This window comes from Hetaerina americana, unplaced genomic scaffold (genome assembly GCF_022747635.1).
Source record: "Hetaerina americana unplaced genomic scaffold, ioHetAmer1.1.p SCAF_8, whole genome shotgun sequence".
Lineage (NCBI taxonomy): Eukaryota > Metazoa > Arthropoda > Insecta > Odonata > Calopterygidae > Hetaerina > Hetaerina americana.
Window position 1 is genome coordinate 30,611,561 of NW_027287427.1, and position 27,991 is coordinate 30,639,551.

At 35.7% G+C, this 27,991-nt stretch overlaps 2 protein-coding genes across 4 annotated transcripts; one reads left to right on the forward strand and one right to left on the reverse strand.

The window, feature by feature from the left end:
* Positions 1-27,976, forward strand: Ufm1 (Ubiquitin-fold modifier 1). 3 transcript variants are annotated; one of them, XM_071596975.1, is made up of 6 exons: positions 1-250; positions 332-519; positions 616-768; positions 941-1,134; positions 8,532-8,997; positions 24,764-24,850. In XM_071596975.1, exons 1-5 carry the CDS (start codon positions 102-104, stop codon positions 8,787-8,789), a joined length of 942 nt encoding a protein of 313 aa, XP_071453076.1. In that variant the 5' UTR covers positions 1-101; the 3' UTR covers positions 8,790-8,997; positions 24,764-24,850. The 3 variants fall into 3 exon arrangements, with proteins under 3 accessions (XP_071453076.1, XP_071453077.1, XP_071453078.1); XM_071596976.1 differs by lacking the exons at positions 1-250; positions 332-519; positions 616-768; positions 8,532-8,997 and adding exons at positions 23,187-23,243; positions 27,384-27,976 and having other exon boundaries at positions 952-1,134; positions 24,764-24,894; XM_071596977.1 differs by lacking the exons at positions 1-250; positions 332-519; positions 616-768; positions 941-1,134; positions 8,532-8,997 and adding exons at positions 22,803-22,929; positions 23,187-23,243; positions 27,384-27,976 and having other exon boundaries at positions 24,764-24,894.
* On the reverse strand, positions 11,607-22,372 carry waw (Translation factor waclaw). The gene is made up of 11 exons (XM_071596974.1): positions 22,199-22,372; positions 21,823-22,004; positions 21,314-21,720; positions 19,622-19,890; positions 17,878-18,117; positions 17,664-17,791; positions 16,089-16,226; positions 15,778-15,992; positions 14,522-14,650; positions 11,894-11,977; positions 11,607-11,800 (listed from the first exon to the last, which is right to left on the reverse strand). Exons 1-11 carry the CDS (start codon positions 22,264-22,266, stop codon positions 11,675-11,677), a joined length of 1,986 nt encoding a protein of 661 aa, XP_071453075.1. The 5' UTR covers positions 22,267-22,372; the 3' UTR covers positions 11,607-11,674.
* Positions 27,977-27,991: the final 15 nt, after the last annotated feature.

Consider the following 27,991-nt stretch of genomic DNA (forward strand, 5'->3'; position numbering starts at 1 on the left):
GAACCTTCAAACGCGGAGGAAGTTATTTTTTGATATCGGAGTACTCCGAAAGATTAGTTACCTCCAAGTTGCATACATATTAATGATTACGACTTTCTTGTATGGTTCACCTCTGTGATCGTGAATGCCATAGAATGAGTAATTTGGAAAAACGCTTATTCTTAACAGGAGCATCTGGGCTACTCGGCAGGGCTCTATTTAAAAAATTTACTGAAAATGGATGGGAAGTAATGGGTGTTGCATTCTCAAGGTAAATATTATAAACGTCTAATATAGCATGTTCTTAACGGAATCATTAAGATAAACTCATGTTCTCTTAAAATGTTTTTAGGGCTTCTCCTCCCTTGGTTAAACTGGACCTTAAAGATTCAGCAGAAGTTCAGAAGGCTTTCGCAGACTTTAGTCCATCTTTGGTGATACATAGTGCTGCAATGAGATATCCCGACCAAGTGGAAAAAAATGCAGAGGAGGCAGTTCGTATGAACGTGAAGACTACTGAGCAGATTGCTGACATCGCAGGTAAAAATTGTCTAACATTCAGATTTTCTCAGTACAAACCTACATAAATACCTAGTGTATCCTGACAATTCTTTATTTGTTATGTGATACTGCTAGATAAAGTGGGAGTGCCAATGCTTTATATCAGCACAGATTACGTGTTTGATGGTAAAAATCCGCCCTACAAGCCTGACGATCCGACGAATCCCACAAACCTCTACGGAAAGACGAAGTTGGAAGGTGAAATTAAAACTCTGAAAACAAACGAAGGTACTGAAACCTGAATTTAAGACATCGACTTTAAATTTTTTTTATTGTTAAACGAAGCACGACATGAATTATTTGAAGGTGTACGTTGACAATAATGAGCTCAAATTACACCTGCTTGTTATCCGATTTACGAATTCCATGATAGATTTTATCTTATTAATGACATTAATAGAAAATATGGTGCTGAGGATTCCGGTATTATATGGCCCCGTGGAAAAACTTGAAGAAAGTGCTGTAACTACTCTTCTCGAGCCCCTAATGGACGTTTCCAAACCATGCAACATGTCTAATTATGAAAGACGCTATCCTGCTCACACCCAGGACATTGCTGAAATTTGCCTATTACTTGCTGAAAAAAAGTGCAAGGTAAGCTGGAACTGGAGTAAGGAGGAACGGGTTGCCTAATTTTTCCATAGTATGGTTTTACCTGAACTAAGTACTTATTTTGTGTTGTGCATCTACTAACATAGTTCTATTTTTTTTACCATTGGCACACCTAATTAATCAAACCACAATTATCAACCCAAAGATTGGTCTGATAAGTGAGAGTAGTCTGATAGAGATCTTACCTAGTACTAAACCCAACGTTGTGTGCAATTCGCACATCAGAGTAAAGGGGGTTCCTCTCCCTGTACCACCTATGGCTTCCCATGAATATCTGGTATCTGAAAAGTCACACAGCTCGGATAAAGCTGAGGGTGCCCCGTGACATCCCTAGGAATTGTACCTGAACTCTCTGTCAGTAGTACAAAACTACCACTTGCCATTAATTAATTAAGTTATAATTGAAGAAAACTGCCAACATTCCTTTCTCTCTTTGACTATTTTTTTCCCCATACATGGGATGAAGGGAAAGGCCAAGAGAGGTATATGGTGGGTGTTGTGTTTTGTTAGGAGAGGCAAGGAAATTGTCATGATACTATTTGGTAGCTTGTGTCCTTCCAAAACCTACTTGAACTGGTAGATTACTGTTAATAATGTAGTATTGATCTTGTTAGTATTCGACAGTGACTGTGGTTTAGCAGTTATTAATACTGTCAATAAATGTTTATCTATCTTCAGTGATTTTAATTTTCTTCAAACACTACCATCCCAACTCTCCATTCACCTCATGCCACTGAATGGTCAGCGACATGTACAGGTTGTGGATGGTCTCCTGTCCTTCAAATCTGTTCCTATCTTCTGCTATATATTCATTAATATGACCCAATTTACTCTATAAATACCTTCTTGAAATCCATGGAGCAAGCAAAGACATCCTGTTTTGATTTTGTTTCTTTCTGTCAATGCCTCTGTGGTCATCATCTCATGAAAGCCTTGCAAAACAAAACCTTTGAATACTTTGTGAGATCAGTTTTAGTTCCTATTCTGAAAAAGGAAAAGGCTACATCATGTGAGGACTACAGAACAAGTAGTTCGATTCCTCACACAGCTGAAGTTGTTCCCTGGACCATCAACAAAAGGATGGAGATCAGAACAAATGATTACTTAGGCAGTGATCAGTTTGGGTTTAGGAAGGGGAAAGGGATGGGTGATGCCTTCCAATAATGAGTTTACTATTTGAGAGGAATATATAATACCATGAGGACGTTTTTGTCTGTTGTGTAGATTTCGAGAAGGCGTTTGATAGAGTGAATTAGGAAAAACTAATGAGTATATTGCAGAAAATAGGAATAGATGGGAGGGACAGGAGGCTAGTCCACAACCTGTACATGTCTCAGACTGCTCAGGTGCGAGTGGAGAATGAAGAGTTCAGATGGGTAGTGTTGGGAATAGGAGTAAGGTAGGGCTGTCCATTATTATCTAAGCTCTTCAACATACAGGTATGTGTGGAGAAAATGATAAAAATAGGCATGGGAAGAACTGGAGATAGGAATGAAAATCGGCAGTGAATTCATAAAATCAGTTAGGCTCGCTGATGCCCAAGCTCTAGTTCATCAGTCAGTCAAGGGGTTGCAAGCATCGCCGAGTAAAAAATTCAGTGTAATAGGTATGGGATGAGAATCTATATAAATAAAACAAAGGCTCTCTCTTCTTGGAAAATCACATAATCTAAGTTAAATGTTAAAATAGAAGGGCAAAAACTAAAGCAGGTAAAACAGTTAGCATATCTTGGAAGTGTTTTGGACCAAAATAGTGAAAGCAGTGGGGATATAAGGAGAAGAATTGCACTATGCAAAGAGGCTTTCACAAGGAGGAGGGTATTGATGATAGGGACACTGAGTAGCAATGTTAAGGAGAGGCTCGTCAATACTTTTATACGGAGTATAGTTATGTACAGCACAGAAACATTGTCTCTGTAGCAGGATAATAGAATTAGATTGGAGGCCTTTGAAATGTGGGTATGGAGAAGGTGAAGTAGACAGAAAGGAAAACAAATGAGAAAGTGTTAACTATGGCAGGGATTGTTGGGAGACATCATAAGGAGGCAGGAAAAATGGATGAAAAGCATATTGATCGGCAGTGGGATGTTGAAGACTGATAGAGGGGAGAATGTTGGGCAAATGAGGAAGGGGCAAAAATTAATAGGGATGTTGAACGGGATGAAGAGAGGGAGGAAGTACACAGAGATAAAGAGAGGCCTGTTGTAGAATGCGATGGGGATCGAGATGGTGCAGGAGCTAACACACTGGCTTCCCAGTGGCGGTGTTGAATATTTTTCAGAGGTATCTCGATCCCTACTTGAGGTGCTTTGTGGAGGGCACTTTGAGTGAGTATGCCGTCTGTCAGATGGGAGGTTAAGCTGCGGACCCCTGGGCGCCTTTCGTAAAGAGTAGGCTAATGCCGACGCCGGGTTTCTCTCCACGCTTCATCCTTTCCTGTCCATCCCCTATGGTGCAAATGACCTCAGCTGTTGGTCGCCTCCCATAAATGCTACTACTACTAGAATACGATGTTGGGTTGTGTTCTGTTGAGAGAAATAAACTATTTGTTTGATAGTTGTGTCCATTCAAAACCTATCATGTAGATTACCTGATAATAATACTGTAATTGGTAAATATGAGATTTTGGAGTTAGTGGGAGTTTCAAGCTGAACCAAAAAACTTGGTCATTATTCTGCTCTACACGGCAAAAAGTAGTTATAGGGAGGAAGAAATAGACTATGCATAATATCAATTAGAGGAAATATTTGAGTTTTACTTGGAGTTCTGTAGGAGACTGGATATAATCACAAAGAACACTTGATTAAAACATAACAATAGACATGAAAATAATCTGGAAAATACCCTGGGATTTGAAGTGGTATAAGTTAGACTATATTATGGTTAGGCACAAGTTTATGAACAGCATAATCATTTTGCTAGTCTCCCAGGAGTGATTCAGATCAAAATTTGATACAAATGAAGTGTAATGTTAGATTCAAAAGGATAAAACAGAAGAGAAGCATTAATTTGGGTGAAAAGAAAGGAGTAATAGGAGGCAATAGAAAAAATTTTGAATGCAGATGGGTCAAGTAGAAAAAATATGGAAAGATATCAAGAAAGGAATTTCAAAATCTGTAAGCAACACTAGAGAAACAATTAATAGGAAAAGATCAAGAAAACCATGGGTTATAGATGAGATGATTAAGAAAATAGACGAGGGAAGGTAATGGAAGACTTGAAACACAGAATTAGGTAGAAGGAAGTACGAGGAGGTACATAAATAAAAAACTAAGGCAGGAAGTCATAAGGGTGAGAGAAGTGTAGTGTAAAATGCTGTGCAAGAATATGGAGAGTTTACAAATGAAGGTATGAGGGAAAGTACCCTCCCTTTTCGTGTAGTTTGATAATCAGTGGAGGGAGCCAAATGTCAGTACACCTCGATATGCAGTGGTTGGAAGGTCACGACGCTTGCTGTTTGTTTACAATAGCGAGTGACTTTTGTTCAGTGATAAGGTTTTTAATGGTAAAAAACTTCAAAACTTCTTGACATTCATCAGAAAATGTGCTTTGTACGGACCAAATGTGATGAGTGACAAGAGTTAAGCATCAGTGTTGTTTCAATTGTTTCTGGCTCAACCTTGTGGAAATTCATGTTAATGAAATTAAGAATACAAAGTAACTTTCCACTGTTCTTTATTAGCGTACAACCAGTTTCAATGCTCAAGCGTCATCATCAGGTACAAAATAAATCAGTCGCAGTTCACTTATATACCAATCATGAGGGAGAGGAGGGGTGGGTGAGAGAGGGGGGGACGAGGAGGAGGCGAAAGAAAATGGAGTTGCGATTGGCGTTGATGGGGAGGGGGAAGAGGGGTGTTAAGTGTCAGGACAGGTGTTTGGCTGGTTTAGAGTGGGGTGGGTGGGGGGGTTTGTCGGGTCTATCTCTGAGGGAAAGGGGTACTTCCAGGATTGGGGAGAGGTATTCAAACAATTAATCGTTAACCACATGACCCGTTTTTAAGTTCTTTTTGATTTCAAATTCTTCCCACTTGTCCATCCTCATTCCTTTTTCACTCTTGTGTAACAGTTCTGGGTTGAAATCACTCCCATGGTTTTCTTCCCATAAATGTTTAGCGAAGTGCGATTGTTTTAGGTCACAAGTTCTAAAACAGCATTTGTGTTCCTCCGCCCGTGTCTTTAATGACCTCCCCGTTTGACCTATATATTTAGCACCACAGTCCCCACAAGTTAACTTATACACACCACTTTTATTTTGCGTACATATTTTGTCTTTAGTGTTATTCAAGAATGATTTTAAATTATTATTATAATAAAAAGCTATTCGAAATTTCTCTCTAGGAAAACATCATCAGAACCACATCATCCCCTCCAACTCCCGTCATCACATATCGCATAAGCTTTCCACTTTTCATTTCCTTTTAAACAGACTGTTAGCCATCCCCCTTTCCAAAAGTAATTTTGCTAAAGAACTCAAAACGATTAAGGGTTTAGCAATGAAAAATGGTTACAAAGAAAATTTAGTGGACAAAATGCTACAAAGAAAATGTTCCTCCAAAGCACACAATCTTTTGTTCAAACCTATTAATACGGAGGAAATAGGTTACAAATGGTGCAAACTCCCATATTATGGTTTAATTTCACAGAAGTAAGCCAACCTTTTTCCTAGAGAGAAATTTCGAATAGCTTTTTATTATAATAATAATTTAAAATCATTCTTGAATAACACTAAAGACAAAATATGTACGCAAAATAAAAGTGGTGTGTATAAGTTAACTTGTGGGGACTGTGGTGCTATATATATAGGTCAAACGGGGAGGTCATTAAAGACACGGGCGGAGGAACACAAACGCTGTTTTAGAACTTGTGACCTAAAACAATCGCACTTCGCTAAACATTTATGGGAAGAAAACCATGGGAGTGATTTCAACCCAGAACTGTTACACAAGAGTGAAAAAGGAATGAGGATGGACAAGTGGGAAGAATTTGAAATCAAAAAGAACTTAAAAACGGGTCATGTGGTTAACGATTTATTGTTTGAATACCTCTCCCCAATCCTGGAAGTACCCCTTTCCCTCAGAGATAGACCCGACCAAACCCCCCCACCCACCCCACTCTAAACCAACCAAACACCTGTCCTGACACTTAACACCCCTCTTCCCCCTCCCCATCAACGCCAATCGCAACTCCATTTTCTTTCGCCTCCTCCTCATCCCCCCCTCTCTCACCCACCACTCCTCTCCCTCATGATTGGTATATAAGTGAACTGTGACTGATTTATTTTGTACCTGATGATGACGCTTGAGCGTTGAAACCGGTTGTACGCTAATAAAGAACAGTGGAAAGTTACTTTGTATTCTTAATTTCATCAGTGTTGTTGTTCGTTCTTGAGAAAGTTTTCCGCAGATTTCTATGACTCTGTTGCATAAAAACACGACTGAAAAGTTTGGCTCCCACATTTTTTATGCTCGTCTCGATGAGGAACTGCGAGATGCCATCATCGGTTGGCTGTGATCTCAGGTGGCAGAATTTTACCCTGAAGGAATTTGAAAACTAGTTGGAAGCTATGACAAATTTTTAAATCTGTTTAGTGAATATGTGTAAAATAGTAGACTTATGTATTTCGAGATGAAAATAATAATTTTTTTGTGTCTATTCCTGTGTATTTTTTATATCATAACAGAGGGTACTTTCTGGGCAGCCAATGTACAAATAGTTGCACTGTTAAGAATGGTGAAATCACTATCAGTAAGTAAGAATGGAAAAGCAATTCACAATCTTGGAGGTATGATAGGAAAATTATTAATAAAAAACCTTGAAAGATTTAAGAGAGGGAGAATACATAGAGAATCTATATGGTAAAGATGTCAGGCCTTCAAGTTTACTCATAGAAAGAGCATGTGATGTAGATTGTGATAGCTTAGGACCAGAGACAATGTACTTGATTGTGAAATAGCAAGGGCCTTAAAGAAATTGAAATCAAATAAGGCTGTGTGGGTAGACAAAATTACAGTGGAACTACTTAAGGGTTTAGGAAATTGTGGAAGGAAGAGATTTTGTGAACAAATTCCTTTCATTTATGAGGGGAGTATGAGTCCAGAAGAGTCGGGTTCCATCCCAAAAAAGGAAAGGCAAACAGATGCGAGGGCTATGGTATAATTAGTTTGATTTTGCTCACAGCTTAAGTGTAGGAGTGCTATTAATTATGTAATATGATAAGGGGATGATCAGTTTGGGTTAAGAAAGGGTATAGGCACATGTGATGCAATGCAGTTATGAGATCATAATAGAGAGGAACATAAAATACAACCAGGATGTATTTTTTTATTTTGTAGATTTTGAGAAGGCGTTTGACAGTGTTAATTAGGTAGAATTAATGAATGTATTGCATAAAATAGAAGATTAGAAAGATATGCAACTTTTCTTCTGTCTGTCTTCCCTATTATTCATTAGCTAGGTTATGATGTAAATCTACATCTGCTCCCAGAAGACTGTGTGAATTGATTGTACTGTTCATAAATCTGTGCTTAACCATTATAAAGTATAACTGATATTTCTCTGAATGACTGGGCATTTTACACTTCTGTTTTTGTCTCTAAACCAAGGTCAGTTATGATTATACTATTTCTCCTGCCTTTCTAGTATTTCTCCTTTTTTGTTCTTCATAATTACTTGAGATAAATAATTTATATGGTTTCCCATTGACCTTCTCAATACTGTTTCTAACTTGATACCATCACTAAAATGGCTACTCTACTGGAGTCAAATGCCTTTGCAGCCACCTCAATAAGGAACAGATGCTGCATGAACCGCCTTTCATTTGACTCCAAACCCTTCGTCCCAACTGTTATGGAGCATCCTACTAGGCGTAATTATCATTGCTCCGACCAGTACTGCCCCTAGGGGTCATCAGAACAAATAAGTCCTTTCATTATGTGGCTTATTTATTTATTTATCGACTTAATTGGGCGAGGTTGAGACCTATAGTCCCTTCTTCCACCTTACCCTTACATTATAGACATTACATTGAAGACAATCACATACAACCAAGCCCTAGCTCGATGAAAATCCACCTAGGCAGGAACGAATCCGCGACCCCTGGGTTGGTAGGCGAAGACGTTACCCCACCACCACCTGGTGGCGGTGGGTATACCTAAGCCACCCCACCGCGGTGGCTTGGGAGGGAATAAACTGGTTATTAACAATTCAGTGTGTATCTTGGCAAAACTTATTGAAGATAAAACTGCTTAATCGTTGGTGATTTCATGTAATATCATAATAGAGAACTACCCCATTCTTTGGCTGTAATATTGTGGTGTGAGTAAATGCTATGAGGATGTGTTAATGTGACTGTTCATTGTCCCCTCTCTTGTTTCTCAGGGTCCAACTTTTAATGGAGTTTTCCAATGGAGTGGTAAAGAAGCACTTACGAAGTATGAGATGGTACTAAGAATGGCTAGTGTATTTGGCCTTCCTCATGAGCACGTGAAACCAATTAATGGTCCAGGATCTGGTGGCGCAACTAGGCCATATGACACTCAGTTGGACTCCACTTCACTGGTGGAAGTGTTGGGAATGACCCCACCACATACCCCATTTAATGAAGGAATCAAAGCCTGTATTCAAACTTGGGTTTGAAAATAGAGGATATTTTTTCGTCAGGCTTGTTCAGGAGTCACTCATTTCATCGTAGGCATTAAATCTATGGTTGGCCAGAGAATATTCCATTCTTAATAATTGGAAAAAAAAGTTTGGCCATGCAATTAAGGAGTCACAAAAGTATTGAATAGAAAGGGGAATTGTTATAGCCTAGTGCTTACAAGCTGCATGGTACTCCTGATTTTTGGTGAGTTATGATCTTTTTTACAAATTCAATTAATAGGGAAATGAATATTGATATTTTTGTTTCAAATGGTTTTTATAAATGGCAGATAAGTCTGACTCCCTTCTCTAGGGGGACATTGTATACTATTGGGATGAATTTCAGCGATGAAAAATTAAGTACTTGAAAATGCAAACATAACATTGGCATGACTCCTCCTTTTACGGCCTTGAAATGCTGTGAACTTGCTGCTTTGATTCAATTTTTTTACCTTTACACAGGATATGAAATATTGCTTTTCTCTGCATTGGAATTATTGCTTGTGCATTTAGTGAGGATTTCGAAAGCTTGTGTCTATAAATTTCTGTGTAATTATCAATTATTATTTCATGAAGACACTTATAGAAACATGAAGTAAATGAATTGGATTGCCAGTCATTTATTGTGGGTTGTGTAGTCTTGATTTAATCAGAGTAGTTTTTGTATATACATGCATATTTATGAGGATTTTGGGATGTCACTGAACAAAATTTGCCGTATCCAGGATTTGAACCCGGGCCTTTTCAGTGGGAAGCCAGTATGTTAGCTCCTGCACCATCCTGATCCGCTTGTGTCAAACGTACCTTGTTGCCGTGAGGAACATGAATAATCTTTCCATAGTTGCTTCCCTAAATTGGATAAATGCAAAAATATATTGTCTCTTTTGAAGATACTATATTATTATTGGAAAATAAAATAAAAAAACGTTTAGCCAATTTGGTGATAGTAAATTAAAAACCTTCTTTCATGCCATGCATTTTCATTGCTAAAACATGCATTCCAAGGCAGGATTTCCTGTCTCTCATAGTAGTATACAGGTATGTTATCTGGCTAACCCTGGAGCTTTCATGATTAAATATTCCTGGTATGCAATAGTTTTGTATTATGTTGCCATGAACCAACAAATTTACATTTTGTGACCGGACCAGTAAAAAAATACATAAAATTGAAAATGGGGAAAACATTCTAAGTTATTCTATGTTTCATGAATGGAATATCTCGCAAGTTTATAAAAAAATGTTTATAGATTATAACTAGATTTTAACAACAGTAATTAGTGAAATAATTCAGGTGCTATAAAGATAAATTAGAGCTATAAATAATCCAATGATCATTTAAAAAAATTATGGATGTACACCTAGAAAACCTATCAATTAACTAAAACATTACTTTAACTATCCTATAAATACAGTTCTGGTCAAAACTTGGGAAAAGCTTGAGAGAAACAATTCTTCATCTTCATAGTCGGAGAGATTTAATGTTGAGTTTCAGTTTTAGGAACATAGATATGAGGTTTTCAAAATGTAAATTTGAGAATTATGTGAATTTGGTGTCTTTAAATTTGAGGTTTAATGGGATAGATTTTGATTCAGCGAACATGGATTGACCTTGAGTCTTCCATTCAAGACTTGGGAGGGAAAGAAATACAAAATCTATCAGTAAATGGCAAGTTCATATGTGGTACAAAAAGCTAGTGAATCCTTGTTTAAAATAGAGATATTAATTATTGGTGTTCAATTCAAGGAAAAAGTGCATGAATTACATAATGATATATTAACTGTAGTTTTCGTTTTACCTTGCTGAAATAATATCAGCTAACTCTATTAGTTATCGCTTATCTTATGGCCAAGTGCAAATGTTTTCCATATGCTTAAATAATATTTTTTTAATCAATTCTGAAAAAGGTGTATTTGTTGCAATTATACACCATGCTGGCCTGAATATAAGAGGTATATAACACCACTTGTAGAGGGGTTGAAATTCCGAACACATCATATTGTTGATCCCTAAGAACCCCCAGCCTTGAATTGAACCTGCACAGGTTCATTGCTATATTATGTTACGCGTGCAATAACTTATTCCCCTCAACCGTGAGTTCATACTTAATCCTAGAATGATCATAGCCAGAAATATTGCATTTATGCAGACCAGATGTTGCAAAATGTTGCTGTAACTTTAATCACCATGTTATCACAGTGACTTTTATCACCATGAGGGAAAATAAATGAAAATTTTGTGATTTATGCAAGGTTTTCATACAAAATTTATTATAAAATATCAATCCTTCGTAGAAAAATCACATTATACACTTCATTTAGGATTTAGAGGCATCAAAAGTTGATTTTCTTAAATGATTGGTCAAAAACCCAAATAGTCTTTTCTCCATTGCTGTCTTTAATTCTGGCTGTTGAGGCAAAAAGTCTGACTTATTTTATCAAGAAAAGGTTAAACTGAAATGGGGTAAATAATTCTAGAGATGTACTATTTTTTTAAAATATTGACCCCTGCTACTTGAAGTACAAGTGTGAAAGAAACATTAAATGGCAGAAATCACGTTGTTGAAAGATAAATAATGGATTTAGCTTTATAAGGAGGATGCTTGAAACATGCTTGTTTTCTGTTTCATGTTTTTAGCTATTTCCTAATTGATTTAAATGACTTGTAATACCTATGTGTATACTTTAAGGATGGATATAGGCTTAGTGCCCTGTATTAGATATTTACTTCATATATTTTTCCAGTAGCCTCTTTTTGTACAATTATAAAATTTATATGGGATTATTGGAGGTTGAAAGTATTTCTACTTTTCAATGAAAGAAAGTTTTAAATGACTGAAGCAATTTATTTACAATAAGATTGATTTGCAGCCTAACATTGGTTGTTACCTCTTCAACACGGATATGAATGTATGCTTTGGAACCTCAATGTTTCCAATCATTCTCATTTTCTTCTTCCCTTCGGCTTGGCGTTTCAGGAGTTTCATTTTTCGGGAAATATCACCACCATACTGGGTTTCAAAATATAACATTGGAAATGCAATACATTTATAGAGCAATAGAGGAGTTCACAATGACAAAGTAGAAGAAATCACATGACTTACGCATTTCGCTGTTACATCTTTCCTCAAGGCCTTAATGTTTTCCCTGGCAACCACTTTAGATCCCACAGTTGCTTGCACAGCAATCTATTAAGATGAAATGCAAATTGAAATACTTAAACATGTAGTATAAGCCTATTTCTATCATATCACAAAAACCCTCGCAATCAGCATATTTTATAATGCCCGGACTTATCCAATTATACCACAGTTATGATAGATTAACTGTGCTGAAATTAAAAGGATTAATTGGTAGCTGAATTCATTACTTTCTCTTCCCACCCCGCACAATAAAAAACCCTAAATACTACTTCATATCTTCTGCTGCATAAAACCAATATAAATTTGACCCTGAGTTGTCTCCCAAATATATTTTTAATCATTGGAGGAAGCAGTCTCAAGTCAAGTGACTGTCGGCCAATTGGAGAATTTTCTTTGAGGAATATCAAAATTAAAGTTGCATAAATGTGCAACTTGACTTTGTTTTTCATTATTTTAACATTTAGCTGAAGATAACCATCAATTGGCTAAATACCAGAGCTTACAATTCCTTCTAGTAATTACCACAGTATGTCCTATTACATGCATAAAAATTAATTGAACAATAAGTTGACTAGTACAATCATTCAGAACTTTGATGTAGATACTACTCTGGTGTTATTCAAACTTGACACCTTAAGGTTAGTAGACAAGGATACATAGTAACACTTTATAGAAATATTTTCTACATGGTATAGTATTTATACGTATCAGAAATGTACCAAGTAAGTTCATTATGTCTTAATTTTTCTTAATGACTGAGAATCATCCCATAAGTACTATTAAATGAGTGGATATATAGGTTATCCTTATTATTAGTAATCAACCAGATAAGGAAGGGTTTTGAATGGTCACAGGCTACACAACATTACAATGACAATTGCCTTGCCTCTCCTAACACAACAAAACCAGATATTTAACACCACAATAAGCCACTCTTCAATTCTGCATACTTCTTTCCTCCTTCCATTCCATCCAACATGTCCATCCTATTACAGCCCCTTCCTAATTTGCCAAACATTCTCCCCTATCTCCCAGTCTTCAACATCCCATCGCCAATCAAAATCCTCTGCATCCATCTTTCCTGCTTCCTCTTTATTTCTTCCAACAATCTTCTTTTCAATATAATTAGAAAGTGCAAACAATTAGGAACTAAAATCCAAAAGATCTTTTTTATGTGCCTGTGATATTTGAGGCATTCCATGTAAGGGCTTTTTTCACAAACTATCCCTGTTGTTAATCCTCCTGGGTGATGTTGCCCATTGGTTGGGTACACATCTTATTAATTTTTGCTGCTTTCTCTTAGTAGTGGTGCTATTATTGCTATCAACTTTTGGATCATTGGCAGCAAGTATGGGAAGCACTGAGCAAGCTCCAATATTCAGAAAATTTCCCTCGAGGGTAAAAGTTTCTAATTTTAAATTTCAACTGTATCTTTTCAGATTTAACTATACAAAATTTTCATCACAATTCAAAATAACCTTTGTGATGTAGAGCTTCAAGGAATTTGTTTCCTTTCCTCCAAACATTTGTTTGTCATATACTACATGGCTTTGGGTCTTCGGAGGAAGTCACACGCAGTTTTCATGGGGTGCACATAAAGCTTTAAAAACTTTATTGTGGATTTAATTATGATACAAAAAAGTAAGGAAGAGAGGACTGATTAGAACTAAACTAGAAGAGTAATGACAAGATAAAAAGGACATGCATTATGTTGGCATAAACCTTCCCTTCCATTAAATATCTACTAAAAATAAATAACTTTTCCCTCTACCGTTTTCTCCTTCAACTCTCCCTATTTCTGTTTTCACCTCATGCCATTCATATAATCTTTACTTTTCCTCCATCTTTTCCCTAACCCAAGAAGAGCTTTAATTAGCTTCAACAGCTGTGTTGTCTTTGGGTACATCTCAATTTCTCCTCTCTGCACTTTTCCAATCTTCTTCCCCACAGCCCTTGGTATAAATACTTAAAAACAAACACAGCAGTAATGCCAGTGCAAACGTTTTACACTAAGAAAATAAGAAACCCATATTGGACTGTCGGAGAAATAAGAAATCAAAGAAAAACCTGGCATAGAAAAGTTGCAGACTGACTACACTTCCTTCACTGCTCCTTCAGACACAACACAAACCTTAGTTGTCCAGTAAAAATCACTTGATGGCATTGAATGTCAACAAAACCAATGCTGTGTTAATATATTTATGTGTAGAAAGACATGTTATAGTTTTCTTTTCTTACAGTCATACTTATCATAACATTAGAAGTGAATTTGATAGTTTCTTTTCTGACTCCACAATCAAGATTATGGTAGAAATCAATATGACTTTTACAGAGGAAAGTAATGAATTGGATTTTTCTTCAAAACTAAAGATGGCAGGAGGAGGGAAAAAATAAATGTCATATTAATTTATGGTGTTATTTCTTCCAAAAAAATCACTTAGAATTTCTTAACTCCATCAATTTTCACCCATTCTTCACTTAAATTAAATTCTAAGTTTTTCAATTTTGGCTTCCACCCGGAACTTCAACTTTATGAATAATCATCCACATATGCAATTTATTGACTGTTGTCCTGTAACATGTACTAACCTGAAAAAGCTGTCTTGGGATAAGGTCTTTCAATTTTGAGCAGAGCTGACGACCCACTTGTACAGACTTGCTTAGGTGGCAGATTGTACTCAGTTCATCAACAACATTTCCATTTAGAAGAATGGTTACCTTTAGAAAAAAGCATTATTAGCCAATGTGGAAGAACACTTGTCTAACTAAACCTCTGAAACAGGGATAAACCCCCTAAACCACTGAGTGGTGGAAAGTACTTAGCCACTTTGATATATTGGGCCTCAATTAATGTTCTTCTATTGTTTCTATCACTATTGCCTTCTGTGAATGCAATGTGTGTGGGTGAATTCAGAAATACCATTTGAAGCAGAAAAACTGCATCACATACTTACGTTATATGGAACTCACAAATTTGTAATATAAAATATGGTTGACAGTTGTCTTAGGTGCGGGGTAATAAAGGGTCTTTATATTCCTTAAAAAACACTGAAGTCTTAAGAAAGGTGTCATAAAAAGATTTTATTTCATTGAGGCCATTTAAATGTTTATATTGTTGTGGCCACATTTTTAATATGCACTAGTATTTAGTATTCAATGGAATTAATGAATGATGACGGTTGATTGATAGATAGTCTTCTTTATTTCTTTATTTTGGCACAAGATTGAGACTATGGACTCTCTTCTACCACCTAATCCCTCGTCACACATTTACAAGAGTAAATTTACAGATAAATTTCATGGAGGAGTTAATTACAGTTCAAAAATGATCCCCATAATAATAATACATATTTACTGAGATTGATTTATCAATAACTTCCACATAGAACAAAATGAACTACTGATCATAGCACTTTTCCAATTGATAAAATTTTTATTTTTGCAACTGGGTTTCGATGTTTTTCATCATCATCATGTCTGGTCGTCAGGTCGATGTAATAAATCGAAACCCGGTCATAAAATATAAATGTTATCAACTGGAAAAGTGCTAGGATCAGTTGTTCATTATGTTTGACTTCCACCACATCACGCCCGAAGCTACTCAACTTCCATAAAGTTATCTGTAAAACTAAGAAGTTTATTTTCTAGCCATCCTTTTAATATTTTCATTAGAACAATAAATTAACTATTTTAGCAAACCAATAATATTATCATGAAGCCATTACTTAATCTCATGCAAGATAGAGGCACCCTAACTTAATACTAACTCTAACTTATGTTCCATAGCCTTTTCCAACCTTTTTCTTATATCTGTACTCTCATTACCCTGAAATTTCATACTATACCTTGACTAGTTTGGAGGGAACATATTCAGTCGATTCATAATCAAAACTTGCATATCCAGATGAGATGGATTTGATGCGGTCATGGAAATCCATAATTATCTCATTGAGTGGCATTGAAAACTGCAACATAATTCGTTCATTATCAATGTTGACAGAACTCAACTGAGTGCCCCTTCTTTCAACACACAAAGATATAATTGGCCCCAAATATGTATCTAGGAAAAGAGATTAAAGTAAAATTATTTAAGTGAATACAATTTTGGTAGGGGACAATGAATTTTGAATGCATCAGAGATTTCTTCAGTTATTACCAGGAGTTATGATGGTAGCAAGCACCGTTGGTTCGTATAATTCTGATATTATCTGCACATCAGGAAAGTGAGTTGGATTTGAGAATGAAATTTCTTCTTTTCCATATTTTTTAATATTTTTGGTGCCTATAATCTTTGCTGAGGAAAAAAGCAAATTATATCAATGCAGCAATGAAAAAATATTGAATAACTGGACCATTAATGAAATATGGTTAGCTAAAATTAAGACATTGTAAGACTGAACTCATCTAGAATTTCAAATGATTTTCACTTACTCTTAAGATGTAACTAATTTAGATTATAATAATGTGCTGAGTAGTGACTAGTAGGAAAACACTTGAGAATGTACCTTGATAATTTCAATGATATAATCCATACTGAATAACAAAGAAAGAAGAGAATTGCCCTGAAAAAAATCATTTCTGAGACTAGGGTAAAATGTGGTTGAACAATTTGCAATTTACATTTAATTGGCAAGCCAAACTCATTGCAGCTGGCCAATAGTTAAAGCAGATGTGAAATTCATGAAATCGTGTAAGTATAGGAACTAAACTCTTAAATAAACTGCATCATATTCACCCTATCCCATGTCATGACTCATGAAGGACTGCAGAGTGAGTCATTTGATAACCTTTAAGTCCAACCAAATCCATTAAAAGAGAAGGCAAGGTAATTTTACAGAAAATCTGAGGCACATACAGTTTGCCATCAGTGATAAATGGCACAGCACTAGTTACTTGTCTACATTACAAGGTACACAGATTGGAAGGTTTTATATTATGGTTAAGATTGTACTCAAGAGAACTTTTAATTAACTTGTAGCTTTGAGATACACTTGACCTCTGCTAGGAAGAACCTTGATTTAAACCCAGGTCCTATAATTGTTTTATTTTTAGGGTTTTGACACCAAAATTCCAAATGTCTAGATTTAAATTAAATAAAAATATAATTCTCTTAAATTACCATATTGATAGAACTGGTACAGTTTCAGTTTGGAATGTATGGCAGTTGAAAATGAAGGGAAGTGAAACCACCTAAGAATAAAATATGTACACTGAACAAATTCAATTTAATTAATTCACTCAAAATGTCAGGCTAATAATTTGCAAATAAATGATCAGTAGCCATCTTCATTCTAATGCATTTATCAATCTTAATATTCTATTTGTAGGATAAGTAATTGATTGCAAGACATGGAGAGAGTTAAGCACTATCTTCCAACGCGCTTCTTCACTTTTATTTTACAGCATAAGTAGATAATCCTTCAGTCAGGTTTTATTTTCATTTTTTTGCCCCAAGTTTTCATAATGAATTCCAAGGACTCAAACATTCTAACTCATTAATTTTAATATTACATTGAATTTTGTTAACTCCTTATTTTTAAAGAAATATGGGTACTCTCTAGAGATTTATTTCTCCTACAAATTAGGATAACATTAAAAAATTAACAATAATTTAAGGTGTCACGGTTAGTGCATGAGTATTGAAATAACTTCAAAGATTTATCATCTAGTATTGATAAACTGTGATATTCTCCCATTGCAACGACATACCATTTTGAGAAACATGGCTAACCTTTGTAAGTAACACTTGGTGCAGTTATTACAGGTTCTGCACCATACTCCTGTTCTAAACGCTGACCAAATACCTCCATGTGGAGCAAACCCAGAAATCCCAGTCTCCATCCTTGCCCAAGGGCTGGACTGAAACAATATTAATTGGTAACATAAATAATTGTAAATGGCTTTTATACAAATGATTATTTTTGTACATAACAGAAATGTTTTACCTTGAATCTGGCACTAATGAAACGGTCGAATCATTCAGCACTAGCTTCTCTAATGCACTGCGTAGGGCTATGTACTGGGATTGATCATTCGGATATATTCCAGCAAAAACAAGGGGTGTGGCTTTCTTAAGATCTGGCAGCTGCTCCACTGATTGACCTTTCTTGTGAAATGTATCACCAATGCACACCTCAGCAGGGGTTCGCATGTTACAAGTCATGAAACCCACTTGACCAGCAGTCCTAAATGAAAAAAAAATCACTTTTAAAACACAGATTGAACAGTATTCTTCTGACTGGTAAACTCAATGGAGAATTACTATATCAATCAATCAGAGTGGATACAAATTTGATTTCCTCACAGAGAGGATGAGGTGAGGTGGCTTCACTCAAAGTGGTAGGGGAGAGGGTTGAAAGTGAAGTATATATTATTGCACAAATTCCAATAGGACAGTGGTTACTGGTTTTGAGAGCATTACATTTAATTTTATTACCAACTGCAGAAATAGAGAAGCTTGCCTTTCACTAAACTTTGATAATATTTTTCACTGAGGAAAACCCCTTCAAAGGGGTGCGGAGTACATCTTGCATCTCCATCCTCCCTGGGATGCATGCAGAAAAAATATCCATCTCGCTATTCATAACAAAGGCAACTTCCACAAAAGGTGGGTGCGAGTTTTGTAAAAGTGAACATAAATGGAAACCCTGGAAATGGTTGGAATTTTAGTTACCTAATAAAATAATCACTTCAGTCAACTTTCACATATAAACTACTACACACAGACTAATTTTGACCCAAATATGACCCTACTGCGGTAGACATTACTATTATTAACCCTCATCTTTCGTGGAAAAAATAACATCTTAAATCTATCTGTTCTACACTTAACCACTCTAATTTTATTTACATGATCTCTGCTACTGTAGTATGATGGGGGTAATAATACATTTTCAACATCACTGCTAAAGAGACGTTTCCAATTTAAGCAAGAGATTTAATCTGTAATTTAACTTTCAGCTCCATGAGTGATTCCCAGCCTAGCTCCTCTGATATTTTGGATATGCTACTAAGTTTATCATAACAGCATTTTACAAATCTAGCTCCTCTACGCTGCATGCAATCCAATGCGGTAATCAACCCAACTTTGTGAGGATTCCATATACTAGCAGAATACAGACCAATACACCTGTATTCTAAATAAGGCCTAACCAGCAAATGATCATATTTCTCTCTGACTTTTTCATCACATTTACCCAGTAAATCCTAATTTTTTGTCAGTTTGTCCACATATTCCCTGCATGTGTTTCACCCAGGAGAGTTCATGAGTGGGGGTAACGCCCAAGTAATTAATAAAGTCTAAACATTCTATTTTAGTGTTCCACATGCAGTAGGCATTCAGGAGGGAATTGCTCTTTTTCCAAATATTCAACACTATGCACTTTTTTAAGTTTAATTCTAATTGTGAAAAAGTGAAAATTGGGAGGAATTATAAACCAACTGGTAGTTTGGAGAAACATGATGAGGCATATGGAATCTTCAACTTTGTCTGAACCGAAATAAAATTATTCATCATGGGGGATTGAACATTAGACCTTGGCCAGTTAGGTACATGCAATCATTCTCTCACCAAAACCAAAAATTTGAAACCATTGAGATTTACCATTTTCAGTCTATTGGAGAAAATGGGTGTATGTACACATGTGCAATTTCTATGAGCTAAAAATAACAATGCCATCTTCAACTAACAGTGTTGGAAGAGGTTTCTCTTGTGGTATCAACATTCCAAGATTCTTGACTTCATAAGTGCGCCCTGAATGGACAGATATGATCTGATCACCCATAGAAAGGCTTCCATCATGTACATATAGCAAAAGAACAGCTCCACGATGACGGTCAAACCAACTGTCAAACAGAAGACCCCGGAAGAGCTTACTGGGCTGGGCAGGAGGACTAGGTATTTGGCTCACAATGGCTTTCAACACATCATTCACACCATCCCCTCTTTTGGCAGATATCTAAAAAGCAAATGACAAATCATTATGTTAACAAAAGCTAAGCCCCATTATGGAATGATGAGAGACAATTCTGAACATCAGAAAATGAGATGATGCGTGTGTTGAACATCAAGTTTGGGAGTCATTGCTAGAGAAAGTTACTCCACATGGATTTCAGATTATATGAAATTTATTTAAGTTTATTAACTTATTATTTTAAGTATATAAATTAGTTAACTTTGCCTGTTAGTTTTAGTACAGGTGCAATTTCTAATTTTGGAGAAATAGATTGGACATATCAAAGATATGGCCACATGTAATGAAATCAGGTGAAAAATAATTGGGTTGAAATAATACTTATCAAATAATGATACGCCAATTTTATTCATGATGCTCTTTGTTTTGAAAACACTTTTACACATTATGTAGGTCACCAGACAGTATGTAATCTTAATGAAAGCATACACTTACCAATAAGCCATCACAGTGATGGACATTATGGGGGCTCACAAAGAGCATTTTAAATTACCTTTACATTTCTCAAAATGCATTGAAGTTACACATTACTTGTTGACTGATTTAAGGTATATGAACAGACAATTTAATGATGATTACAGATAAGCTTTCATAACAAGCTTTCCTTAACCATATCAATTTCTTTACATCCAAAAGAGAAAGAAGCCAAGGAAATTGTTATGAGATGGAGATTGTAGATAGTGTGGTAATTATCTTATGAAATTAAAAAACTAGGGAGAATGCATTTTTGCTCCTGGGGACACAATATAAGTCAGGCCCCAGTCGATGGTTAGCCTCTGCTAGACTACTGTCTCATCTCACAGAAATTGAGGTTTCAGATCCATTAATATCAGAAAAACCATTCACAAATTTAGAGAGCAGCCATTTGCATACATCCAAAACTCACCGTGAATAGAGGATAGTGGATGCAGAAGACATGCATTACACCCTCACAAATCATTATCCCCCCACTATCTATGTCATGGACTTCCGACATAAATTCTTGGTAGTATTCAATCTCTGCGTTAACAAAAATAAGTTCCCTGGACATCATAGCGGTTCGATTAAATGAATAGGAGCCAAATCTTGGAGGCAGGAAGAGTCTCCCCTGCTGGCACCAATGAAATCATTACTATGATTTCATACATTTGATAAATCATTTTATAACATCCTCATGTTATTATAACTTACAGTATACCTGAAGGCTGGGTTGACACATTTTAAACAATCGTTGACGGAGTCTTTCTACTGAAAAAGCTTGAGTGATCTCCTCTTTTTTAAAGAATTTTTGTCATAAAGGTGGCCAGCTACTCTCAATGAGTAAAAAATTGTCAGTCGCTTGAGCGAGAGAAGCAAGGAACCCCTACTCTAAGGGAAAGGAGCTGACTTGAGAGTATTATATTATAAATAAACTACAATAAAAACTTACCCTTAGAATTGTATCTTTTGCAATGCCAAAAAGGGTATTCATCTGACCAGCAACTCTTTCAGGATCGGCATTTTTGAGATCTATCTTATTTATCACAGGTACAATAGTCAAACCCTTACTGATAGCAAGGCGATAATTCGCCGCAGTTTGTGCTTGAACACCTTTATTGGCATCTACTATGAGGACGACACCTTGGCATGCCAATAAGGACCTTGAAACTTCTCCACTGAAATCCACATGGCCAGGAGTATCAATTAAGTTAAGCAGGTATTTTCCTTCAGATACCTTCCCATCACCAGCATAATAGTAGTTCAAAGAAGCTGTTTGGGCTTTAACTGTTATACCACGTTCCTTCTCCACTTGCAATTTATCCAACACTTGATTGCCTGAGTCAAATGCAATAGCACCTGAAAGCAAAGTACAAATTGTATGCACTAATGACTCAATATGAGTACAACTTTGATCAATTCACCAACTATAGTCTCATAAGATTGGAGAGGTTGAATTACCAGTGATTTCCAAGAGACGATCTGCTAATGTACTTTTCCCATGGTCAACATGAGCTATGATACTAAAATTTCTAATCCTACTGACAGGAAAGTCTTCATTCCGATCATCATTTACTTCACAACATGGTGACTTAGAAAAATGTTTCCTGAAGTCCGAATTGGAAATAATGTATCTAATTTTCCTAAAAAGAATAAGAGTCTCCTTACTATAGCAGTTGGGTATTCGATTATTTGGTTGATGGAGAATAGACGGAATTACACGATGGAAACCATTACAAGCTAATTTTCACCTTCGGGTTATAGGACTCATACACTAGTGTCAATGGGTATATTACAACTTTCCTAGCACAAGGAAGATTAGTTTATTCATACTCACCGTAAGTAAAAGTACAAATGAATCGGCTTATTGGTATGTATTTTGCGTATGAGGGAGCTACATATCATATTTCACATAATACTTATAGTGCTAAGCACTACGAGTTACTCAATCATTCTTAGCCAGCTCTGCCTGACCAACAGAATAGTAAATACATACAGAGGGCACGTGCGCATACAATAACAGTAATGTGTTTTGTTTCAATGGGACCGGCGTAAGTAAAGAAATTGCCTTTCGACTTATTAAAATTGACTATGTCAGGTGGTCATTATAAGTTGTTAATTTAAGTGTATAGATCATCGCTAGGAGGAAACCAAGGAATGAAATAAATCGAAAACTTAAGAAAAATTAGCCTGAACATACGGAATCGAAATTAACTCGAATAGAGTAGTAATACTCGGGTGTATTTATTACACTCCATAAATTGGTTGGCTTCTTAGTTTAGGAATATGGAAAATGCACCCCTCGGAATAAGTAATGACATCTTATTTCTTTCAAGATTGGGCAAGTTTTATTCAGAGATTACCAACCAGAGAGGTACTCATTCCGTTTTGCGGTCTTTGTATTACGAAATGACAAATGAAAGCTGAAAATACAGAGGATGCAGGGCATCTGACATACGGAAAAGTTGAACGGACGAGTAGTTTGCGTGGACAAGCCAGTAGTTGCCCTGTAATTTTTTTATTTAAGGGTCTTGTGTATTGAATATTAGTAAATGCGTAGAAAATGACGTAAGTTAATTGCAGTAGCAGCCCTACCCATTCCATATTTTGTCTCATGCGAAATACTGGGCCAAAAGTTTCAAAGTGACAAATTAAATTTGCTTTACAACAATGTGTTAATATAAATTATTTCTCTTAGTTAAGTCAATTAATCTTTAAAGTCGTTCTACGCGTTCAGCATTGCCTTTTGTACTCATATTATGTTAGGAATTCTGTACTTTCGAAAAGTCTACCGAAATTAAGCTACCATATGTTTGGTTTTTCAGGTCTAAAGTTACATTCAAGATTACTCTAACATCTGACCCAAAGTTGCCTTTCAAAGTGTAAGTATTTTGTTAAGGAATTTTTGTTTCCTTCCACGCAATTCCGTTTCACCTGTCATCAGTTATTCGCTGCTGCCATCAGCCTCATTTGTAGTTAATGTTTTTTGCCTCTTCAATGGAGTTCATTTTAAGTTTGTCATGATTTCGCTATAGAGAATGAAAATTAAAAAAATTCGATGAGACTGATGAATTAATTTTTTAGTAAAGTCAGTTTAGATGGTGTTCGTAATAAAGAATTAATTTATATCACATAACGTTTTTATTGTATCTATTGACAGATGAGAGAAAGGCTGATGAAAGTAGCTTCCAGGCACCGTCACTTGTGATTGGGGAAGGATTCAGAAGTTCATAATTGATATGGAAATCGGAAAAGAAATAGTTTCTTTATTCTTAGCTTTTGACAATTTCCTTGAGATAACTGAAAATTTGGATTGGTTTAAAATTGCTACCCTTGACCAAGTGGAAATTCTTTTAACCAATGCATCCAAGTTGGAGAGTGTTTGCAAAGAAATGTCAACAAAAGAGCTGCTATCTCAATTTGAAGATAAATTGCATAAGTGGTGGTTTCATAGGCAAATACCATATTCATATGGCATGAATTATTTTAAAAATGCTTGTGATATAGTGCTTCGTAATACGCTGCTTGGTTCGGATTCTGAATCTGTATTGGAATATACCGTGTGTTGTTACCTAAATGAATGTGGTGAAGATCGGTTTAGGAAGTTTGTGAAACATATTATGATTGAGGGGATATCATATCGAGTATTATGTGGTTTATTCTTAACGCACAAATGTGGAATTGATTTGGACGTACGAAGTCATTTAATTCTTGCGTGTTGGGCGAAAGAGTTGAACCATAATGGCCAACGAAGTGTTGCAAAGCAGGTTCAAGAATGTAGTGATTCATCACTCATTGTAATTTTTAATATTTTGACTTTGGATTTAAAGGAAAAATTAGAATTACAAGCTCAGGAAATAATCTTAAGAGAGCTGGTGGGGAAAATGGAAAATGATGAAACGGTTTTTATAATAATTGCTGAGGACGTTGAAATTTTATCTAATTTATGTGAAAAGCATCCGTCACTTTTTAATGCAGTTGTAAACAACTTGACCCGAGTTGGCAAGCGTTTTCGTTGTAGCTATGGCGAGCACGGGGTCAAATGGACTTCTAGTCATGATAATGTATCTTTTGAATATATGGTGCATCTACTGAAATGCTTATATAACAAAAATTACCATATGAAGTCCAGATTGCGAGAGGTCATGCAACAGTTAATTAATGAACCTGGTTGCTCACTGTGGGAAGATATAGGGAGAGAGTCCTCTATTTTCTAATGATTCGATTTATTCAGCTCTCTGTTGATGCATAATTTCTGTACCTGAAAGAACAATTATCATATGAACGGTAAAGGTATTTATGTAAAATTTAAATAGCCTATGCAACTTTGTTGTGTAAAAAATAAAGTAAATTTATATTTATGTATACTGAAATAAAGTAAATTTACATCCTGTGAATTTAGACTCTCGGTTCCTGAGAATACTCCATTTACTGCTGTTCTGAAATTTGCCGCTGAAGAATTTAAAGTCCCTCCAGCTACATCTGCTATCATAACTGATGATGGAATTGGAATTAATCCACAGCAAACGGCAGGTTGGTATCAATTAGAGATTTCATTACCTCCATATTGAGAATGGTGTTAAGCCCTGTAAATTTCATTGGCAAATGTGCTCAGGCTTGCGTAATAAAACTGTTCTGTATTCCTCATTTAAACAAATATTTGTTTATGACGTAAAATATATTATGTCAATTTGTTTTCGCATTTTGTAAAGTTGAGATAAATTATTGCCTTTCATGATTATTAATGATCAAAGAGATGATTCCGAATGAGACCTGAGTCTATGGCCACATGGCTGTGATTGAATTGGCAGGTTTTCAACGGCCATTACTTGTTAGCTGTGGAGAGAAAAGGGAATGGTAACTCAATTGCTTCTTAGAGAATCCATTGATTATGGGTGTCTGTGGGATCAGCTGGATGTTGTTACCACTATCACTCATATTTGGGTACCACTAGATGAGTGGTTACCAGGGTATGGATGTGGTGTAAAGGAAGATGAGGATAAAGAGAGGTGGGATTGTGAGGGATGAGAGGTGCCCTAGGAAAAGTTTCAAATGAGTGGGAAAAGGAGATTGAAAATAGGAAATCACAATGTCATATGGATGGCAAAGCCATATCCATTAGCCAGTGCATGACTACAAAATGACTGCTCATCTAATTTTGGCCACAAAAAGTGAAAGGTGAATGGAGGAATAGGGAAGGAACTAAAGGGAAGATGGGGTTGAGAGCAGGTGGAATACGCGAGAATATTTGGAATAGGTCTGAATTTAAACTATTGATGGATGCATGTATAAAGGTACATTCTTTAGTATTGAAATGAAATAAGTAACTTATTGATTCCACACTCTGTGTTAGAACCTGCTTATTTCATGTCACTATGTTGTGTAAATTCAATAAAGTTACACCACAGACCACAAATTGCATTCTTAAGGGCCAAGGGAGTGATTGAGGGGACATTATAAAAAAAGGAAGTTTCCATTAAGTGTTGGATTATCGATTAGGCATTTGTGGGCGTTGAATTTTTCTATTAAACATTTAATGTGTATAAATGTTCTTTTAATCTATGAGAAGTTGGCATTTGGTTTGTCTTGTGTATGTTTTGCCATTTGCATCTGTTATGTAATCTCCATGGATTTTTGTGTCATAAGAACTAATTTAACTCAGACCAGTCCAGCAAAAGTGCTATTTCATAGTTGATTCTTGGCCAATTTGAACCCTTCTGGTTTGCATTCTCTAGCCAATCACAGGAAACATACTGCAAACAAAATAATCTGGTCAGAGGAACCAAAAAGAACAGAAAATAATTTGATTTTGTAAATGAATTTTCATTCCAGTCAGAGTTTTTTGATATCAAAACAAAATTAACTACCTTCAAGGTTATAGCTAACAGCCATATTGTAAATTGGTGTATTGAGCATTTGTCTATGTCAGTGTAGACACCCTATATGATGACTTTGAGTAAAAATAAAACTGACATGCAAATACAGGGGAAGAACACGCATGATGCTGGCCACTTATTGAACACTAATGTCTATAGTATTCACCGTAATTGGGTCATCGCTGTTGGAATGTCCATATCCATCGGATCATAGGAATGAACAGCCGTGTCATTATGAAGCTGCTTCAAATAGTCCACACGTACAATTATTTCATTATCTTCTTCCAATTTATCACTCAACTCTGCAAAAGAAGAAAATTTGGTGAGTTCTCAGCATCCAATAGCACACAGCTTGACTTTTCCAGGAAACCCTGTAAAAATCTCCTTGCTTGGAAAATGACCCTAATTATGTACTGTGCTTTTTATTTAACTAATTAAGCCTAACTAAGAAATCATAGGATATATCACATTAAATAGATGCCAGTACATCTTCCATTTTCTTTCCTCTGTGAATGTTCCAGCTGAGTCCTACAGATTGACAGAACAAGGAAGGCATATTTTTAGATAAGTCACATACTCCCATAGCAGAGAGCATGCAAAAATCATGTGAGGTCATTGTTATTGCTCTTGGAAAACTCAAAACAAGTCATCTTGAAGTGCATTTGATTTAATGTAAATTACCACTGTTGTTGAAATCTCTAAGGACTCATGCAAGTACACTTCTAGTGTTTTTGAAATCAAGTGTTGTCAGTGAACTACACAGTGAATATGGCATCCATTTTCATGTATGAAATAAATCCACTACTGTGTCTACTTGTTGTAGAAGTAGTTTGAATATTCTCAAGAGGGGTATCATTCTTATTAGAGTACCTTTATGCCTCAAAAATGGTTTAACCTATTGTTTAATTTCTTTTTTAAGAATTTGAGCGTATGGTATTCCTTCTTTCAATGCACCATAAAGGAAATATCTAACATTTGCCATCATTATTATATTATTTGGTAAACTTGTTTCATTAATTTTCCTTATTCTTAGTCTGTTGATGAAGAGCTTCAGTTTTTATTTCATAACTATACTATCTCATCTTATTATGTTATATTTTGTGCTAAGTGTACTGAAATGAATCAAGTTTTCTTCTTTATTTGCAGGAAATATATTCTTGAAACATGGCTCTGAGTTACGACTTATACCTCGAGATCGAGTAGGAACTAGTTTTTGAACCTGCATTTAGTGTATAAAGACTGCAAATTATGGTGGAAGTATTTTTGTGCTGTATTATTCCAGTTCAAGGTTGAATTCCAGTTTTTGAAATGTTCAGAATGTCATGTTTCTAGAAGAATTCTGTGCAATTTTTATCTGTACATATATTCTTTCTTTTAGACCAGGGAACATTGAAAGACATGTGTATGCATTATGATAATTGAGTAATGCATGGGCGTGGCATACTATAATTTATTGATATTAAGTTTCATATGTTATTATAAATGTTAAAATTGAAGAATTTTTTAGCTGATTTATTTAGGCAATTGAATGATGAAGAATATTGTAAGAAAATGTCAATTATGAATGTTTCTCATTGGTGTCATCACCATAATTTCTGTGAATGGGTTAAACAATGAGTAATACTTGTTGAATATGTATGCAAGAAATGCATAAAAAAATGGAAAATGCATATCATTCTGTTCATTTTTTCCTGGTAAACCAATAGTACATAATCTTTTCCTGTTATGGGTTTCATGAATTTGCCTTTACTTTA